We start from the raw sequence: 19,354 nt of genomic DNA, 5'->3' as shown, positions 1-19,354 counted from the left end.
ATTCCCATCAAGCTTTTAGCAAAAATATGTTTAGCGTCTGTTGGCGATGGCGCGTATCATTTCAAACTCAGAGGTAATGTCATATCAAGCACTGAGACTTTGGCATAAACAGTAGAGTTAATGCACTTTCACATCATGAGCTAATATGATTTCAGAGATGGATGGAGTGGAAGAAAGAAAGACAGCCATGCAGCTATGGAGTATTATTCTCACTTATTGTCTGCTTCAGTAGCCGGTATGTCTGTGGTGGTGATGATCCTGGACAACTCTAGTTTCTTAGCCAAAGACAGATGTCAGCAGTAGTGGCCTCGTCCCGTACAGCTGATTTACACCACCACAGGCTTGTGCTTCAAGAGGGCAGCCAGTAGCCAGTGGTGGAGACCTAAGAATAAAACAAGTGTTTCAGCACTGCTGTCTGTGATGGTGGGATGGTCCTGGTTTGTGGATTGGATCTCTTTTGGTTAACACTGTCCTTTGCTGGAGCAGGCTTGGGGCTAGGCCTGGTCTGGCTTCTTCACTTTGGCTTGAGCCAGGCCTACACATCTATTCCTGGTCCTTGGCATTGAGATGGAAATCTAAACAGCGGAACGGCTGCTTGAACAAGCAGCCCTCTCAAAACCAGACTGCCACCCCAACCTCCTCCTCTTGCTCCACTGAAGCCCTCAGCCACCACTTTATCACTCTGTGGCGCTGAATGGGCCCCCTTCATGTTGGTCGGGTTTATGACCCCGCGTTCTCAGACAGGGACCCAGATACTGATCTCCATCAAAGGCTCTCTCAGATACCACTGCCACCTCTGGTGTGCTATGGGTAGACTGGTCCGCCTTAAAGAGACGATTTTAAGCCTTTGGAAAGTAGCCAAGACCACGTCTCCTTTTCCCTGCACCGTGTCATGAAAAGGCTGATATGTATGTATGTATGTATGTATGTATGTATGTATGTAGGGATATTTAGGAAGGGTATGACCCTCGCCTGAACCCACAACTAACCTCACTTCCCACAGGAAGTGGCAACTTAGCCACAGGAAATGGACTCTTCTGCTGATTTAAATAAAGCCCACCATACACTCAGCTACAAGGGCATATAGAGGGTGACATGAAATACCACATGCTTTGACACTATACACAAAACCCTATACATAAATAAATTACTATTTGACCCTAAAGTCTTTGCCTTTTCATAAACCCAGCTTTGAATAGCCTTTTAGATGTCATCTTCATTTTTTTTCACAGCCAACGACCCTCTTTTCCTCACGCCAACACAGACCCACTCATTGGATAAACTCTATAGAGCTATTTATAGCTCAATCACATGATAGAAAGCATATTGTCCCTTATTTGTTGGGTCTGGTTGCCTGCTCTGCTTGTATCGTTGCATCATTCTGAGTGGAGGCAGCTTTATGAATGAACTGAGTCTCTGCCAGAGGCTGGGAGATGGCACTGATCCCACTGTGATGTCACTCCAGAGACAAGGAGAAGAGAGGGAGCATTATGAGACCTCCCATTCATTCCTCTGTCTCTCTGTCTCTCTCTCTCCCCACCGTGCCCACCCCTGGTTCTCTTGTCTTGTGATGGGCTCATATTACAGGCCGGTGACTTACACTCCCCCACCCACACACTCAGTCACCCCTCACCCACCGTGGATGCTCCCATGCTATCTTCCCCAGCACTGCCCTGCCCTGCCCAGCCCTGTCTGCTCCAACCCCAATAGACTTTGGCCCCAGTTGCAAAATCCCAATTTCACGCACACGCTCTGGCGCACAGGCAAAGAAGGCTGCTAATTTGGTTCATGTGTGTGTGTATGTGTGTTCATATGTGTGTCAGTTTAACAGCCGAAGGTGCCAAATAGAACCTCCATCGAAGGTTGGGTTAGGGATTGGTCACAGGGGCAGGGCACTGAAGGTCCACAGTCTGTCAGTGAGAATCCCTTGGGGAAAATATGGTCGCCACACTCAGCAGCCTGTCCATTACTCATAACATGGCAAGAAGGGAGTGGCTAATCAATACCTTTTATTGTACATCCAGACTAAACATCAGTCTCACTTTATCAGTGATTCTTAGAATAGATGGACTTATTATTCCTTTTACATCATTAGGAGAAATTGGTTTCATTTCATACTTTTCACTCCAGACGCTCTTTTCACTCTTGTTAGTTGTTAGTGAAATGCCATAATGTTGCCTTTGATTTATACCCACTCCCACATTTCGTGAGCTAAGTGGATGGGACTCATTTTGCGGACAGACCCACACCGTCTAATGTGGAAAGTGATGACTTGTGGATGCTCTAACTCTCAGTACATACTGACCATTCTGTATCTAATGGGACTCGCAGGCATTGAAATCCTATCAGGACTACATCATACTAGAGATTTTCTAGATCCTAGCTCGCCTCTCTTGCTAATGGATGCACACTGTACATTAGCTCTGCCACAGATACCCTTCATATGGATCACTCGTCACCATGGAGGCTGCTGCTGCTGTTGCACTTTTATGTCTTTTGTTTGCCTTTCAGCCTTGCTGTGTCTTGTGCTTCATGGTTTTATGATTTCAATTCACATAAATACAACCAAGCAATGTACATGCATATAACATACTGTTCAATTGTTCTGTTAAAAGGGCAATTTGTGTTTATAGAAACTGCTGCAGAGTCCAAACTTAGAAGACATTTGTTGTGCTTTGAAATGCTGCAAGACAGTAAACAAAACTTCAAGCTCATTTTAAACAGGAAAAATGAGTAATTCAAAATAAAAACAAAAATAGCAGTTCACATTTGAATTTGCTCTATAATCATGTTCACATATTTCTCTCTTTAGAGTACCTAATGGTAGTTCTCATTCTCGTTGGTGTTGAGTGTCTTTGATGGAGGATTTTGTGCTAAAGTGTATTCAAGTCTGTGTGGGCAAGCACAGGCTGGGGCCGGGTTTGATAAAAGCAATGGAGAGGGAGGGGCGTAAGCGGTTCGAAAGTGCAGACAAACTCCACTCGATCCAGCTTAAATAAACTGCCACATTTCGCCCCTGCCTTCACATCAAAGCGCAGACTGAGCCCCAGTCCCATCTCAGTTTGCAGCCATTTGCAACATATACATTTTTGCATTACCAGCACTAATTAAAAGAAAAATGAGCTCAGCAGAGGCCTAGACAACCCTGCTGTCAAGGGCAACTTGTACACAAAGACAGCTCACTCAGGTCTTATTTTCATTGTGAAACTGCACGGTTTATTTTGATGTACGAACTGTGTCTGACAATAGTTTAAACTGAGGTCTTATGTGAGGCTGTAAAACTCAAATTCTCCACCCTTCTACCTTGCTTTTACTTCTGACTTGAATGAATAACTTTCTGTTTGTTCACCAGTGTAACATACAGCAATATATTACAGGCCTAATTGAATCACATGAAGAAGCAAAGGGCTCCTGTCTGTCCTCTGTCTCTGGCCTGTTGCAAGGTTTCTTTCTTTCTTTTAAGAGAAAAAATAGAGGAGGAAAAAAGAGCCAAAGAAGGAAAAAAGAAACTGGGAGACCTAATTTTACAAACAGCCAGACAGACATTGGTTACATGGGCGAAGGAGGGACAGCTGTTGTGCATTCCAGATGAGGTCGAGACGTCAGTGAGTGGTGAAATTAAGCATGAACTGTATGTTGCCCCAGTGTACTGCTGGCAGATAAAACCGCCAGCCAGTGGAGATGCCAGAACATCTGGGCTTGACGAATGATGGTGCTGTGAGAGGAGTGACACAACTCTTACTCGTCATTATTCTGCCCTCAAGCCAAGCCTTTTGTGATCTTTGCGATTTTAATTGACATGCATGGAGATAGACAAGAGGGATGGACTAAAGAGAAAGACATGCCACAACAACCAAAGCCTGATTGAACCCCTGATGTTGTGTGCACCTTAACCCTCTGAAGGCCCAAGATGTTAAAGTGTTGCCTTACTTGCCAAGTTGATTAGACAAGATAATGTTATTATATACTGCATACTATATACTAAGATCATGATATACGTCCTTCTTTGTTGTGTAAATGAGTGTGGGTGCTTTGCAGATTGAATGATAAAGACATGTCAGTTAATTGGAACTCTATTAGGCCTTTTTATGTATTTACAAGTCAATGGTTGAGTCTTGGCCAGATTATTTTTTAGCAGTCTATTCTAGTGTTAGTGGCCCGGGGGTCTTTCCCCTTCTACCCTCATCATCTCCCCTGCTTTGCCCCCTCATCCTACACTTCTGCAGCCTGACCAATCTAATTAGATGAGTGCTAGTCATCAGGCACTGTTTAAGGCCATCAAAGGCAGCTCTGTTCCTCAATGGGTGCCCACTGGCTTTGAGCAGAGAACAGTAAGCCTAGTGTGTGACTGAGACCCTCGAGACAGCCCACCCCAAAACTCTCCTAGCCACCCGCCAGCAGCCACCGTGACATCATCACCTCATCTCTCGACCCTTAACCTCTCAGAACGTTTGACCCCGTGCTTAGTGCAGTGACAGTAGCCCCACTGTGTAAGGGCAACATGGTAGGAGGGCTAGCATGGGTCACGGTGTCACTGATGGGCACCGGCGCTACTCTTCCACCCAGGATGTGCGGGTAGGAGAGAGGTTAGTGTTTGTAGTATTTGCAAACAAACTTGTGCATTTATTTTAATGCAGAGTGCCAGAAGAGTGGGATTGCCTTAGGACCTTGCCTGAAATACCAGAAACTGTAGACAATTGTAGGACATTTTCTGAACTGTTCCTACTCACCATGCACTAAATTCTGTTTAAAAAGTGTAATGTGTCAGATGGCTATTCAGCCCACTAAAACATGTTCATGTGTATCATTGAGCAAAAATAGTGCACATAGACAGTGCTCAGTTTGTAAACAGTTCAGATGTGATGGTGTGACAGCTCTTGTTTAAATAGATTGGATATGATGCAGAGACAGTGTCTGTCTAGACAAGATGTAATTGTTGAGCCATGTTGTTGATCACGGTCACAACTGTGTTGATTTTGTGTGTGTGTGTGTGTGTGTGTGTGTGTGTGTGTGTGTGTGTGTGTGTGTGTGTGTGTGTGTGTGTGTGTGTGTGTGTGTGTGTGTGTGTGTGTGTGTGTGTGTGTGTGTGTGTGTGTGTGTGTGTGTGTCTTGGTGCATGTGTGTGTATGTGAAATTCTAACTGAACCATATTCACAAGTCTTTCTTTCCCGCCACCATCTCTGTCTCAATGTAATTTTCCATTCAGTACGCTTTATCGGCTTGAAATACGATACAGGATGCATTGTCGTAGCTGGGGTTGTCAATAATAATTAAAACATTATATAATATTAACATATTACGGTAGGGCTGAACGATTTTTGAAAATAATCTAATTGCGATTTTTTTCCCCAAATATTGCGATTGCGATTCGATATTCGATTATTTTTTAAGCTCTTTGTCTTCTGTATTATTCAAGAAAGACAAACAATAAATCATTTTATAGTATGAACAACACACAATTACACACTAGACAGTTAAATAAGTAAAAATATAGTATATATACACACACACACACACACACACACACACACACACACACACACACACACACACACACACACACACACACACACACACAACAGTGTATTTTTTTTTTTACAGTGCACAGAGAGGAGCTGCCTCCAGCCCCTCCCCCTCGTGAAGTTGCGTGCTGCCATGTGCACTTGTTCAGAGCGGCTATCGTTGCGTTAGCTAGTTGCTGGTGTTCTTGCCGTGGGATTAACTGTACTAATAAAACTGTTGAAACCCCGCGGCCACGCTGCCGTGAAAGCTCCCCGAACGTCATTTATCAGTCTGCTTGTTACCCCTCTCAGTGGCAGCTCCTCCACTCATATCTTTATAACGGAGCTAGCTAACTGCTAACCGCTAATCAGAGCTAATCGTTGCTAACCGAGCCTTGAGTTCTGTGTGCCTGTATTCATTAACTGCATGTATAGACTCAAGCCCGAATAAAACCCTTCATTTTATTAAAATGGCTGTAAAAGTTTTAAACTACAACTCAGAGTTGTTTGAATGACAGAAATCTGCTCAAGGTACGACGTAGCGTTAGCGTGCTAAGTTGATGCTTTCTCTGTGGAGTGCAGACTGATTTGCTCTCGCGAGTCATGTGACCAAATCGCAGCCTTTGCGATTAGGAAATCGCATTTTAACATATCGCGATATTATCACAAATGCAATTAATCGTTCAGCTCTATATTACAGTAGTAATTGCCATCCCAAACTAAATATACAGTATATTGCTATTGCTCCAAATGATATCATAATCAGTGTTCTTGTTTGTGATTGGCAGATCCGGAGTGTGGAGATGTCCCTCTGCTAACTCCAGGAAGTAAAGAGATGATGTCCCAGGCCCTGAAGGCCACCTTCAGTGGCTTCACAAAGGAACAGCAGCGGCTTGGTATTCCCAAAGGTAAGACTGTCAGCTGCTTGTGTTCTTGTTAGCCCCTGTTAACATTTTCATTGGGGAAATTACATTTTATCCGTAAAGCATGAGCCCTCAAAACCACCTCAACATGTCACATGTCACACATGCACATTCATTAGATCATTTCACATTATAGCTTGCTTTAGATCAGTCAGTGAAGGCATTTCTTTAGAAGGACTGAAAACAAGGAGACACCCAGTTATTCCAGAAATTGCCTTATGAGTTAGCTTCTTAAATGGAAGCCGACCACAGAGCCTCTTCATGCTGTTTGGAAACAGCAGTACTCTTGGTATCTTGTCTGTGTAATCATACTATATCTGCATTCCCTGGTTTTGGCTTGTCATTGCCACTGCTGTTTACATCCACTGCTGCCATCCACTCTGTATTTGATTGACATGTTATAGGTAGCTATATTTACCACAGGGGCGGTGTGAAAGTTGGCTGCATAACCAAAGATCAGAGTTTTCTCACAGTGAAAATGGAGCATTATACAGAATGTGCTGCAGTTCATTGTGTATGTGTAGCATTTGCACCACCTCAGTCTAAATACACATAATTCAACAAATTGCATATATCACAATCAACACTTGTGATCCTCTTCAGATCCCAGACAGTGGACAGAAAACCATGTGGCTGAGTGGCTAACGTGGACAGTGAACGAGTTTAGTCTGAAGAATGTCGACTTTGACAAATTCTGCATGAACGGAGCCAGCCTTTGTGCAATGGGGAAGGAGCGTTTTCTGGACTTAGCACCTGACTTTGTGGGTGACATTCTTTGGGAACATTTAGAAATGCTTCAGAAAGGTAAGGCCACTTTGGTCTGAAGTTCAAATACAGATTTTCTTTATTGTTCTCAGCACCTTTGTGCATTATTAGATGGTTTTAAGACAGCAGCTTTTTTTTAATCTCACATACAATATTTGAGAAAAACTCTCACTGCACAGTGTGATATCACTCCAATTTAGGACACTGTTGGCATTTGCTGTCGTAACAGGAGCCAAACAGGAATACACAATTTAGCTCAGGTCATACATTTTTGATAATACTGGATGCAGTTACACGATACATGAAATCAATGGTGAGGTCACTGACGCTCCTTCTCTATCTATTTTTCATGAAGAGGATGCAAAGCATTACCCCATCAATGGACTGACCTCCAACTTCCAGGAATCCCGTTATACCTCAGACTACTTTGTCAGTAAGTACTCATCACACTCGTAGTCAATCACTCTGTATAATTGCATAGGATACATGCCTAAAATATGAATGGAAAAAGAGGAGTGGTTTAGTGTTAAGTGAATAAAAGAGTTTTATATTTTACCCATTGTACATTTGGATTTAGATCCCAGTAAAAAGCCTGTTTAGGTATACTGTAGATGTATACTGATCATATATGATAGGAAACAATATGGCATTACTGTAAGTTTTACTAAAGTTAGGTACATGTCTAATCAATAATCATACCTCAAATGTACAAGACTCATCTTATGCACTCAGGGCTTTTGTTATGGACTATTCATGCACTAAGCATTTGGGCGACAGTTTAGCACAAGATGGATAATGACTCCACTCTCCTAAGATTGATCTTCCTCTTCCTTTGATCCTTGCTTTCCTTCTCTGCTTTGTATCCATACTCATTTCCCTTTGTGTCTCCAGGCTACGGTGTTGAGCATGCTCAATGTGTCCCTCCTTCTGAATACTCAGAGCCCGGCTTCATCACAGAGTCTTACCAGACACTTCATCCCATCAGCTCGGAGGAATTGCTGACGCTCAAGTATGAGAGTGAATACCCTGCTGTCATCCTGCGGGACACACCCCTCAACCCGCTGCAGGGGGACTACTTCACCGTCAAGCAGGAGGTGGTATCCCCTGACAACATGTGTGTGGGACGCCTCAGCCGAGGTGAGGGGTCACATACAAGATATGAGAAGTATAGTTGGAAATTTAAGCAGAGCATTGCAGTAAAGAATGTGATGCATTTCTGTTTTAGTGAACAGTTTGCTTGGATTGTGCGTTGTTTTAAATGTGTCCACATGTGCATGCATGTGCGAGTGCATGTCAACGTTTTTTGTGTGGGTGTCTGTGTGCGTGTGATTGTGCTGAGGCTACCAAAATCTTGTCATGCCACATCAGCGTGCATGTATTAGAAGAGAAGAAAAGCAGGCCCTCTGGTTGGTTTGTGGTTCAAGCAAACCCGCCTCACACACTCTAGACTTGGTTGGGAAAAAAAAAGAAAACTCTATTGTTTTTGTCACTGTGATACACGAACCAAAGCCGCAACGTGTTCTCTTCTTGCCGCCCATTCTTTATGTAAAACAGTTCAAGTGGTGTAACCTTCAAGAAAGTTTTTTTTCTTTCTTGTTTCTGTTGGCCTCTTTTCCTCGACTTCTGGGTAAGGAGATAGAGGTGTCATCCTCAGCGAGCAAGCGTGGGGTTTTCTCATGAAACTGTTTGCTTTTCTGAATGTGCAGGCTTGTTTTCTCTCTCAGTGGTAGTTTACAGAAGAATTAGCAGCATGGTTTACATTTATAACCATAAAGCTAGGATTTTCTTCTCACAAATCCCCAGCTGTGTAAATGAATCTCATGTGCCATGTACACTATCCAAGCCTCTTGCCAGTGCTTTAAGCATTTTCCTGCAAGGTATGAGGTCCAATCCTCATGCATCACACATACCAAGCTTTTGAGCATTGCGTTGTGCTCTCCCAACGTGGGAAAGTATTTTGGAGCACAACTGATATCCACATGTGGCTTCAATTTCAGCAGTTGAAGATTTCAGCATCAATCGAGTGGCTGCATTATCTCTCATTTGATAATTACTTGCCATTGAAAGGCTCCTCTTATCTTTCCCAAGGACAGAAATAGCAAGGCAATTTGTGTGATTGTCTTCCATGTAAAATCAAATCCAAATGGTGGTTGTAAAAGGGAAATTAGGTGTGAACTGGAGAGGAATGTGGCATGATTCGGGACAATATAGCTTAGTGAGAAGGAACATAATTTACTGCTAAGGTGTTGTTTGTGTCACTTTGATACATATTGCTGCTTTGTCAAATTCTACAGAAAACCCCCAATAACAATTAGAAATTGTATGCATTGAAGTATGACTATCAATAACATATGTATATAGTGACACCTCATCGTGTTTATTTATCTTGATTGTTATATTTTACTATTTACATTTTATATTTCTGTTTGTCTTGTGATTCAACTGTCATATTGAGAGCTGCTAAAATGTGTTTTGTTGTTGAAAACAATGACAATAAAGATCTATTCTATCGCATTGAAAACAATTCTTATCAGAGTAAAAGAAATCATACATAATACAAATTCAGGCTTTATTAAAGAGTGTGGTGTGCTATAAAAAGTACAGTTTGCACCTTTGTAATAACTTAATTTCTCTCTCTCTCTCTCTCTCTCTCTCTCTCTCTCTCTCTCTCTCTCTCTCTCTCTCTCTCTCTCGCCATTTCCACCCGTCCTTCCCTTTCAGGTAAGCTCGGTGGCCAGGACTCCTTCGAGAGCACCGAGAGCTTTGAGAGCTGCGACCGATTGACCCAGTCATGGAGCAGCCAGTCCTCGTTCAGCAGCTTGCAACGGGTGCCTTCGTATGACAGCTTTGATTCGGAAGACTACCCCACTGCCTTGCATAGCCACAAGCCAAAGGGCACTTTCAAAGACTATGTGAGGGAGCGCTCAGACCTCAGCAAGGATAAACCCGTCATCCCAGCAGCGGCACTTGCAGGATACACAGGTAAGAAGCCTAGAGGTCATAGTTTATACATTATATTTTATAGAGAGGAATACCTCGAGACGTGCTGCAGCTTTTTATAGATAGACCTTTTTCTCAGCAGACATTTTTTAAATGTCATAGCAGGGAAAACACAGGGTAACCAATAGCATTAATCATAGCTCCGTTCCATTGAGGTGGGACCTTTAAACTTGGCAGCATGCACAATCCCAGGGCTGTTATACTGATATTGATCATTAGAAACTATGCATATGCAAGTGAGCTCAAACATGTTAAGAGGAACAGTTAAAGATCATATTGTGTTTATGATTATTACTGATAGTGTGTGCATGTCATCAGTTTTTTTTCTAGCTTCGAAAGATCCACCACGTTTCTACATTATCATTATTGTACATTACCATAAGGAGACAAAAAAAGGCTCAATCAACATCATTAGTCCTTTTTTTTACAGAACTTATTGGGCAATGTGTGGGCAAAGAAATATATTATTGTTGCATGGTTACCCTTTTTGTAATTTGGGTGACATTTTCTTAAAGTTGCAGAATTTAGTTCCTGCCACCAGTTCTATAAGGAGTAAGATGCAGTGCAGCTGAAACGCACTTGTTGACGCTCTGCAAAAGCCCCAGATGCGGGGGTGCCTTAATGCACTGCTTTTAGACCAAAAAAAAAAAAACTATCACCTTTTACCCTGGCAACTCGAGTCATACACATTACAGGAAGCAAAATAAATTTCACTCGTACCTTCTTCTTCTTCTCCTTCTTCTCTCTCTCTCTCTCTCTCTCTCTCTCTCTCTCTCTCTCTCTCTCTCTCTCTCTCTCTGTCTCTGTCTGTCTCTCTGTCTGTCTCTCTCTCTCTCTCTCTCTCTCTCTGTCTCTGTCTGTCTCTCTCTCTCTCTCTCTCTCTCTCTCTGTCTCACACTCTTTTGTTCTATCTTCACTTCTCATCTACCTACTTGTTATCTGCAGCCTGCATCTCAACCTATTTTTTTTCCAGGTCGCCCTAGCAACGCTAGTGAAACATAGAAATTATGCCTGCCCCTGCACATAACACCAGAGAAAAATTATCTCTTCATCTGCTGAGGCATCTTCATACTCGTACATGCTCAAAGAGCTGGCTTATGTATGATCTCCAAGTTCAATAAGATGTAGAGATATCTGCAAACTTTTTAAAGCAAATGCACTATTTTAGCATCTGTCAATGTTTTTGGTCTGAAAAAAGGTGCGTGAAAAACGACTACTGTTAGTACTTTTAACAGTTTAACCAGGATGTGCATGTCAACACATGATACACATACAATTGTCTTAACTATATTTTCCATATCATATGTTGCATAAGACAATACATATTCAACCTTTAGTCATGAGTCGAGGGTTTAGTTCAAGTCTTTATGACATACACTGTTGTTTAAAAATTGGACTGTGAAGGCGTTGAATCACCTCTTAAGGCAAAAACGTTTGGGACTTTTTCAGCCATGTTTAAATTATAGTCACAAGGCTGCGAGATTGCCAGCATTGGAAAAGGGGAAATCCAAGCAAATTTCTCAACGTAACTAACAATGCATACATCAGATCTCAACAGACTGTCCCAAAGTTGGTATGCACAAGTTAATTGGTTATCGGTATGGTTATCAGTTCAAAAGCCGTTTATAGAACAATGAGTCATTCATTCGTAATGATGTTGGAAAGATGTCGTAATAAACATATAATCAAATAATGAAGAGTAAGACACAGTCTAAAAGCCCCTCAAGTGATCATTAGAGGCTGGCCAGGCACCCTGTTTGATAAAAGTAGACTGAACCAAGAAACTTAAAAAGACATTTTTATCAGCTGAAACCCGATAAGCATTCTGGATGAACGAGAGAGAATTTTACAGCTTCTGAGATTCGTTTAAGTTTAAGGGTGATGAGGAGTTTTTAAACCAGCTATGATGACAGCTGCCTTCATGAAATGACAAAAATCTTTATATCAAAATGTAAACCTAAGCATGTGGAACTATCCTCTTTCAAAACGTTTTCAAATCACCACAACATTAGGGCTCCATTTACCGCTTCAATCTTGACTTCTGAAATGTATGAATTGTTACGCTACGACAGAATAGATGACTCTAAAAAGCTCAAAGCTCTAATGCATAGTGATGTACTCTCACTAAGGAGAAAATTCTTCCTCTGAGCTTTTACACGATGGGAAAAGGGAAAGATGAAAAAGAAAATTCATGCTAAAATACCCCAATTTTCCTGAAAGAGAAAAAATGTCAGGCAGCCTGCAGTCCAAGCTGTTATTAGGAGCAGGGTAAGGAGAGCGTAGTCTTTCAAAGATGGAAGCTGTGTGTGTGTGTGTGTGTGTGTGTGTGTGTGTGTGTGTGTGTGTGTGTGTGTGTGGGTGTGTGTGTATGTGGGTGTGTGTGGGTGTGTGTGTGGGTGGGTGTGTGTGTGGGTGGTTGAAGAAATAGGGGAAGAAAGAGGGGAAGAAAGGGAGAAACCTCAACCAAAAAAAACAATTTTAAGATTCCAAATTGATGTTTATGACATCTTGCTCTGCTCGGCTTCCTGTCCCAGTCACAGAGTGACAGGTGACACTTGACGGGGAGCATGATAAGGCTGCAGAGAGATAAGTGAAGCTCAAGTTGTCATCTTAGTGGTTTCCTGTGACAATATGCCATTTACACCTCTGTCTCCAGTAACACCATGCACCCTTACAACCCGGTAAACTCTCAATCTACACTATGATACTTTGCTTACTCTCTCCTCTGGCTACCTGTCTCACAAGTACAAACGTACAAATGCATGCAGAGGTACTTCATTTGCAATATAGTGGTTCAAATTAGTAATAATATTGACAAGTTATAACACTATTAGCTGGTTCCACCTTTTCAAATATGAACATTCAAATACTTTGAGTATCATTCTTTACCATTGTAATCATTATTTTACATTTACAAAAAATAAGAGAGATAGATGATTGATTGATTGATTGATTGATCCTTAGTTGCAGCCCAAATCACCAGCTTTCTTGCTATAGCTGCATATGCTAAAGAGTCATTTAGCATACCATGGGTCAGATATTTAACTCTGCTATGAATGCAAGCCCCCACCCAAGCCACCCTTCTGTCACACTGCTTTTTCAATGAGGCCTATTGTGCATGGAGACTTGAAATATATTTTTGGAAACTTTTTTTGTTGTTGTCAAAGGGCACCCTACATTCTGGCGTGAGAGCACATGGGGCTGGTAACCGGGCACTGCATCACCCTCATGTGGACTCGCTATTACAGTTGCAGACTTTTGGAATGCGAGTCGAAGCTTTTTGTCTGACAGAGACAGTGTTGCACTGCCACTTATTTTCCAAAGTCTTGGTAGTGGCTGTTGTCATGGACCTTCTCCAATCATTGCAGGAATAATAAGGGCTCACAGGCACCATTTTCAAGTGTTCAACCCACACGTCTGTTCCCCTCGAAGTTTTTGTTTGTGTTGTATAATGGTACATTTGGTTTTCTGAGGCACTTGAGAGAGGAGACTTTTGCGTAGCTTCAGTTTTGCTGAGGCGGTGTGCTGCATAGGCAGGTGTGATTTCAACATGCAAGCCTCAAACCACAAGATCAAAGTGTGCTGCAGTGAATCTAGTTCAGAGACAAGACCAGCCTTTTTTTGGTTATCTTTGTTCTGCTTTCCCTCCTTTTTTCCATGAGATGTAATAAGCTGTTATAATAGTGCTGCAGTCCACTTTTAACAGGTTATTATATTACTCGTTATTCATGAATCCATTAGAACACACACTCTCTTTCTCACATGCACAGTCTGCATTCAAGTCCCAAGGATGTGTTGCTGAAGTCTAAAGGCACTCCCTATTATTTTAAACTAGTGACTTCATCAGTATGGAACTCATACAAACACAGACTTTAGATTCACATACTGCATAGGGCAACTGCCAGACAAGGGAATACATGATGAATGAGTCTGTTGTATTTAGCAGGACATTTGGTTCCACTGCTGTACTTCAGTCTGACCCACATTATAAGTTTTACTTTGTCCCTTTTCAGACACAAGTGAATAACTGGCATGCATATGTAACACTGTCATACATAGAAGTATACACTATATTCCTCATTTTAAGCTGGATTGTACTTCTGTTTACGTCTTATCCTTGTAGTGCATGCAGTATATAGATTTTGCATAGTTTTATGCAATGTGTCTCACTTTTGTAAACTTTTATGCTAGAAATCCCTGTCTTCCTAAATATGTGTTTTCCTACTCTTGGGTTTAGCATCAACATTCCATATATGCAATGTATTATTATATCTAAAACAGTACTTTGGAGCTTTGAACTAATAATAGCACCACAGAACGTGAAAATTGAACACGAGTCTGGATCTTTGCACCTACTTAACACTTATCTAATTAAATCCACACACCAACCAGTGTCTGCACCAACAACAATGTGTCTCCTCAGTGTAAATAGTTTCTTTTTTTTTTTTAAATGCACACCTCTCTTTCTCTCTCCCATTTGTTCTGCAGGCAGCGGCCCCATCCAGCTGTGGCAGTTTCTCCTGGAGCTACTGACCGACAAGTCTTGCCAGTCCTTCATCAGCTGGACAGGCGACGGCTGGGAGTTTAAGCTTTCTGACCCAGATGAGGTGAGAGGTTGTGACCCCGCTGGTCACTGGTACACGTGCTGGGAGGTCCTAAGTAGTTAGCCAGATGAACAAGATGTCTTCTTGCCTTTGTGAAAATGTCTTGCATGCCTTGTTTGGCTCCATCAATCTTTTTGGAAGGGTAACTGGTTTTGCATCAGTAGTGTTTCATTTCAAAACGACTTAAACAAAGCAAAAACCAAAGTACTGTATTTTTTTTTAGCACTTAAAAGGTAGATGATTACATTCACACAATCCCAGATTTGAAAAAAAAAGTAATAATTGTGGCTTTGATTGTGAAGTCATTTGTTACACATTTATTATATTGTTTAGGACACATCTTGACACGCTTATTTCCTGCACTGTTACAGGTTGCTCGGCGGTGGGGCAAGAGGAAAAACAAGCCCAAGATGAACTATGAGAAGCTGAGCCGTGGCCTACGCTACTATTATGACAAGAATATCATCCACAAGACATCAGGGAAACGCTATGTCTACCGCTTTGTCTGTGACTTAAAAAGCCTGCTGGGGTACACTCCTGAGGAGCTCCATGCAATGTTGGACGTACAGCCCGATACGGACGAGTGAAAGCAAAGGCGAAGCGAGAAGTGAAGACAAAAGTTGAGGAGACACGTGGACTGGGGCTCATAAAGTGGTCTCAACTGTTTTGATAGAGTTGGTAAAACCGTTTTTTTGGGGACCAAAATGTTTTTGATGACTAACTGTGGTCCTTGTCAACTTCAAGCTCCTGTCTCTCAGACCATGTTTTAAAAAGAAGGCACAAGCCAAAAGCCTGTATTCATACCCTGTTGCATTTGAGATGTGTGTGCGCGCATGTGTGTGTGAGCGTGCGTATGTGTGATTACCGGTATTATTTAGCAGCTCAAGGCAGATCGCTATCGGGTAGAGTTCAAGTTCCGTTCTGCCTAAGTAGCACAGTGGGGGAGACGAGAGGACCAAGACATAAGGACTGACAGAACCGAGAGAGAGCAAAATAATTGATTAATTTCATGGTTTGGTTAGAACGGGTGAAACATTCCTGCTTAGAAAAAAAACAGTTGCCAAAATGTAAAAACTGAACTAAGGAAGGTATAATGACATATTTACATATTCAGTGTTTCTCTTTGGCAAAAAGAGAATTTTCAGCTTGGACCAAAAAAGTGTCGTTTCAAATTTGTTGTTTGAGGAGTGTATGCTTGTGCCAGTATTATATTATTAATGTTGAGAACACCTAATGTAAACCTACCAGGCATATATTGGAAATATATTTTTCTTGTGTTGTCAATGAAGGTATTACAACCAAGCATCCAATGCCAAGTTTTTTTGTTCTGTTCTCTAGGAGCCTTTAACTGAAATGTGCTGATTGGTTATCAGACAACACTATAGATACTGGCCATGTGCTTTGTAGGGTTTGTGAGATTACTCATACCTAGACTGTCTGATAGACAAACAACTGAAAGTAGCCGTTGCTTTTGAAACTGACGCTTTCACCTTTTACGTACAAGTTTGCCACCTTGTTAGAAATGCATATTGTGACTGAAACTCGTGCATTTTTTGCATATACCACCAGTATTAGCAAACTGTAGACAATCTATGTGAGGAAATTCAGGAGTCCTTGTTAAAAAGAGTTGTTTAATGTGCAGATTAGATGCATAATTGGTCGGTTCACTGTCCATGTTAGGGTTGCTTTAGAAGTGTTTGAATAGTCTTCTGTCTGTATGTCTATACAATAAAATCACAAGTGAAATAGTTGAGGAAGTGATTTTTCAAAATCCTAAGAAAGCCAGTTTTTTTTAAAAATGTTTTTTTATGTTTTGTTATGCAGTACATTTTGGACATGAGGACGCGGCTGCAGTGTAGTGTGAAGGTACAGTGTAGGAAAAAGGGACAGGCAATAGAAAAATGTGGACTAGAGAGAATCGGAAGTTGTGTGGGATAGATGAAGGTGACTGAAAGGAATACTGCAGGTGATGATCACTTGTAAGGTCCGATAGAGGAAGACTGACAGAATTGATGCAAGTTCGCGCTGCTTGGAGGTTTGCATTGCATGGGTTGTGTATTTTCCACTGCCTATGTGGTTTGTTGGATGCACGAATGCAGCTGAAACCTCATTGCAAAAAGAGGCATTTAGGACTAGTGGCAAACATTTGTATTTTATTTTTGGGTTTGTACGTTACTTACAGTATCTATGAGCAAAACAACATGCAGTTCATTGTGAGTAACTCATGTATGATTCCACCCATACTTGTGCATTAACATTCACTGGTTACTTTTGAGCAGCAGTTTCCTCCCAACAGTGGGAACAGTGGCTGTACACTGGCCTTATGGGAAATGCCAAAGTGGAATATCATCTTAGAATACAATGTTATTGTTTACAGTGGCTGAATGTTACCCATATGGATGAAAATAGCTTTTGAGATGTCTATTTGTACAGATTGTATTTCATAATCCTTTATTGAGACCCAGATTACACAAATAAGCAAGAGACAAAGCAGGAATAATAACCAAAACCTTTGTGAGGTCTTTGGCCACGGTGCTTCGGGTATCGTCCACAATGTCGGAAGATAGGGACCAGAATTCTCTCACATTTTTTTTGGAAAGTGTTGACTTTTCTCCGATCTTTTGTTAATATGTTGGAAAGCACACAAGCTTTAGGACTTAATGCCTTCGCTGATCTGGGTTTCCCACTGAGTGCAGAAAAGAGATGCTGGATATGTTCATAATGTTTAATTGGTAATAAGCTTGTCCGCCATCATCAAGCACTGACTCACAAACCCTCACCCATGTTCGTCAACAAATGGATTCGTAATAAGCTGCACTGTACTTCCATTCTTCTCTGCATGTTGATGTCACAGTTTCAAAACACTGTTTTTGTTCAGGTTAATTTTTTTGATTAGGAGTGCTTTACATATTTTTAAAACATAAATGTAATGGCTGTCTTTTCCCCCCACACAAGGTCCTAATATAAGTACAGTTAGTTTAAGATTAATGTGCTTAAAGAAAACATTCTGTTACCTAAAATGTTAGTGTTTTGGAAATGATTTTGACAGGAAAATGTACTATTGTTAAATGTCACGCATTACAATCTACTGCAGGTCATATGTATTAATGAACCTTAGTTGGGCAAGTGTATACACACCAGTAGTTTGTGGCAAATGAATATCTCAAAATGGATTCAGAAGGAAAACCTTTTTTTTTGTTATGGATGTTGTTGTTTTTTGTATATTTTATAGTGTCTCTGTATTTTTGTTATGAGATCATTTTTATTGTATTTAGTTCACAAACATTTGAATATTTTTCAATAATTTATATTTTATAAAAGACGAGAGATAGCAGCTGGTGCTTTCATGGGACTATAAAGGTAGCGCAGGACAAAATAATGTAGCGATTTCTTTTTTGTTTTTTATTCTTTTTTATATATATATATATATATATATATATATATATATATATATATATATATATATATATATATATATATATATATATATAGAAAATAGACCTGTCTGCTAGAGAAAAAAGGCTGATGCTGGCCCATCAATGATTTCTGCTGGAAAGGTTTTATAAACTGTAGCTTCTATTTCTAAAATGTACTTAATGTACTTCAAAATGTTATAAAATATATGTGAACAAAGATTTCATACTTGTGTGTGGTGTTACTGTTTTGAATCATAAATGCACATTATTATTGACATGTTGGTGCCATTAGTGCCATTGTAGTACTGTATTTATAGTACTATAGAATACACTGTTATTACTACACAAGTTTTGCTATACTATTTAAGTATTAAGAACATTATTATTGTAGTAAAGTTTACAGTTTTGTATGGCAATAGTGGGCTTTTGCATACTTACTCTGCAGAAAATCATGTGGTCTAAGATGTGATATTGACTCATCCAACCGAGTGTTTATTAAGCATTTGCTGTTTGATACGGTTTAACAGTAATCAGAGTTGTCTACAGAACAGGAAGTGATATACTAAATCACTGAGCAACACAGAGAAAATATGAATTGAACTTGAACTGTTTTGATAGATAGATAGAAGGTTTCAGTGAATAGTTGATTCTGCAATAGTCCCTAACTCAGTGGCACATAGTCAAACAAATCTGTCTATTGTTCAAATCACCACACTTTCTGTCCTTCAAAGGAGCCCTAGTTCCCTTTGAATTACATGCTGGCCACGGAGTGTCCCACTTTTTACGAGTGTGTCCCAAGCACACTGATGAGGTGACGTCAAAACAGAACCGGCACACTGGGGCCCATTCATGTGCTTGAAACCCCGGGCTCATATAAATTCCACTGTAGATAGAAAACATACAGGGCCATGGCCTGCTCCCCCCAACAGCTGTTTGGCCCCACTGCAGCAGTGTAGTAATAAGGCCATATGACAGGTTCAGTAAGCTGTTTTTCAATTTTAGAACATGAATGTACTATAGAGACAAAACACAGTGTACATGAAAATATCTTCAACACATTTTTAGACTGTGCATTTAGTTCAATTTACATACATGTAAAATGTTTACAGTGTACAAAGCAATGTAAAAATGTCAATGACATCAAA

General features: G+C 40.9%; 1 protein-coding gene across 4 annotated transcripts in view; it reads left to right on the top strand.

The window, feature by feature from the left end:
* ets1 (v-ets avian erythroblastosis virus E26 oncogene homolog 1) overlaps nt 1-17,488 on the top strand; it is a 40,958-nt gene extending 23,470 nt beyond the window's left edge. For 3 of the 4 annotated variants that reach the window (XM_031290793.2, XM_031290794.2, XM_031290796.2), the window contains 7 exons: nt 6,290-6,409; nt 7,028-7,228; nt 7,545-7,622; nt 8,081-8,326; nt 9,911-10,171; nt 14,678-14,796; nt 15,165-17,488. In XM_031290793.2, coding sequence (XP_031146653.1) covers nt 6,290-6,409; nt 7,028-7,228; nt 7,545-7,622; nt 8,081-8,326; nt 9,911-10,171; nt 14,678-14,796; nt 15,165-15,380 — 1,241 coding nt within the window. In that variant the 3' untranslated portion in view covers nt 15,381-17,488. The remainder of the gene's footprint in view (nt 1-6,289; nt 6,410-7,027; nt 7,229-7,544; nt 7,623-8,080; nt 8,327-9,910; nt 10,172-14,677; nt 14,797-15,164) is intronic. The other variant, XM_036004280.1, reaches the window with a different exon arrangement.
* Nucleotides 17,489-19,354: the final 1,866 nt, after the last annotated feature.

The sequence above is a fragment of the Sander lucioperca genome, chromosome 8, assembly GCF_008315115.2.
Source record: "Sander lucioperca isolate FBNREF2018 chromosome 8, SLUC_FBN_1.2, whole genome shotgun sequence".
NCBI classification, from domain to species: Eukaryota; Metazoa; Chordata; class Actinopteri; order Perciformes; family Percidae; genus Sander; species Sander lucioperca.
This window is presented reverse-complemented; position numbering and strand designations above follow the sequence as displayed.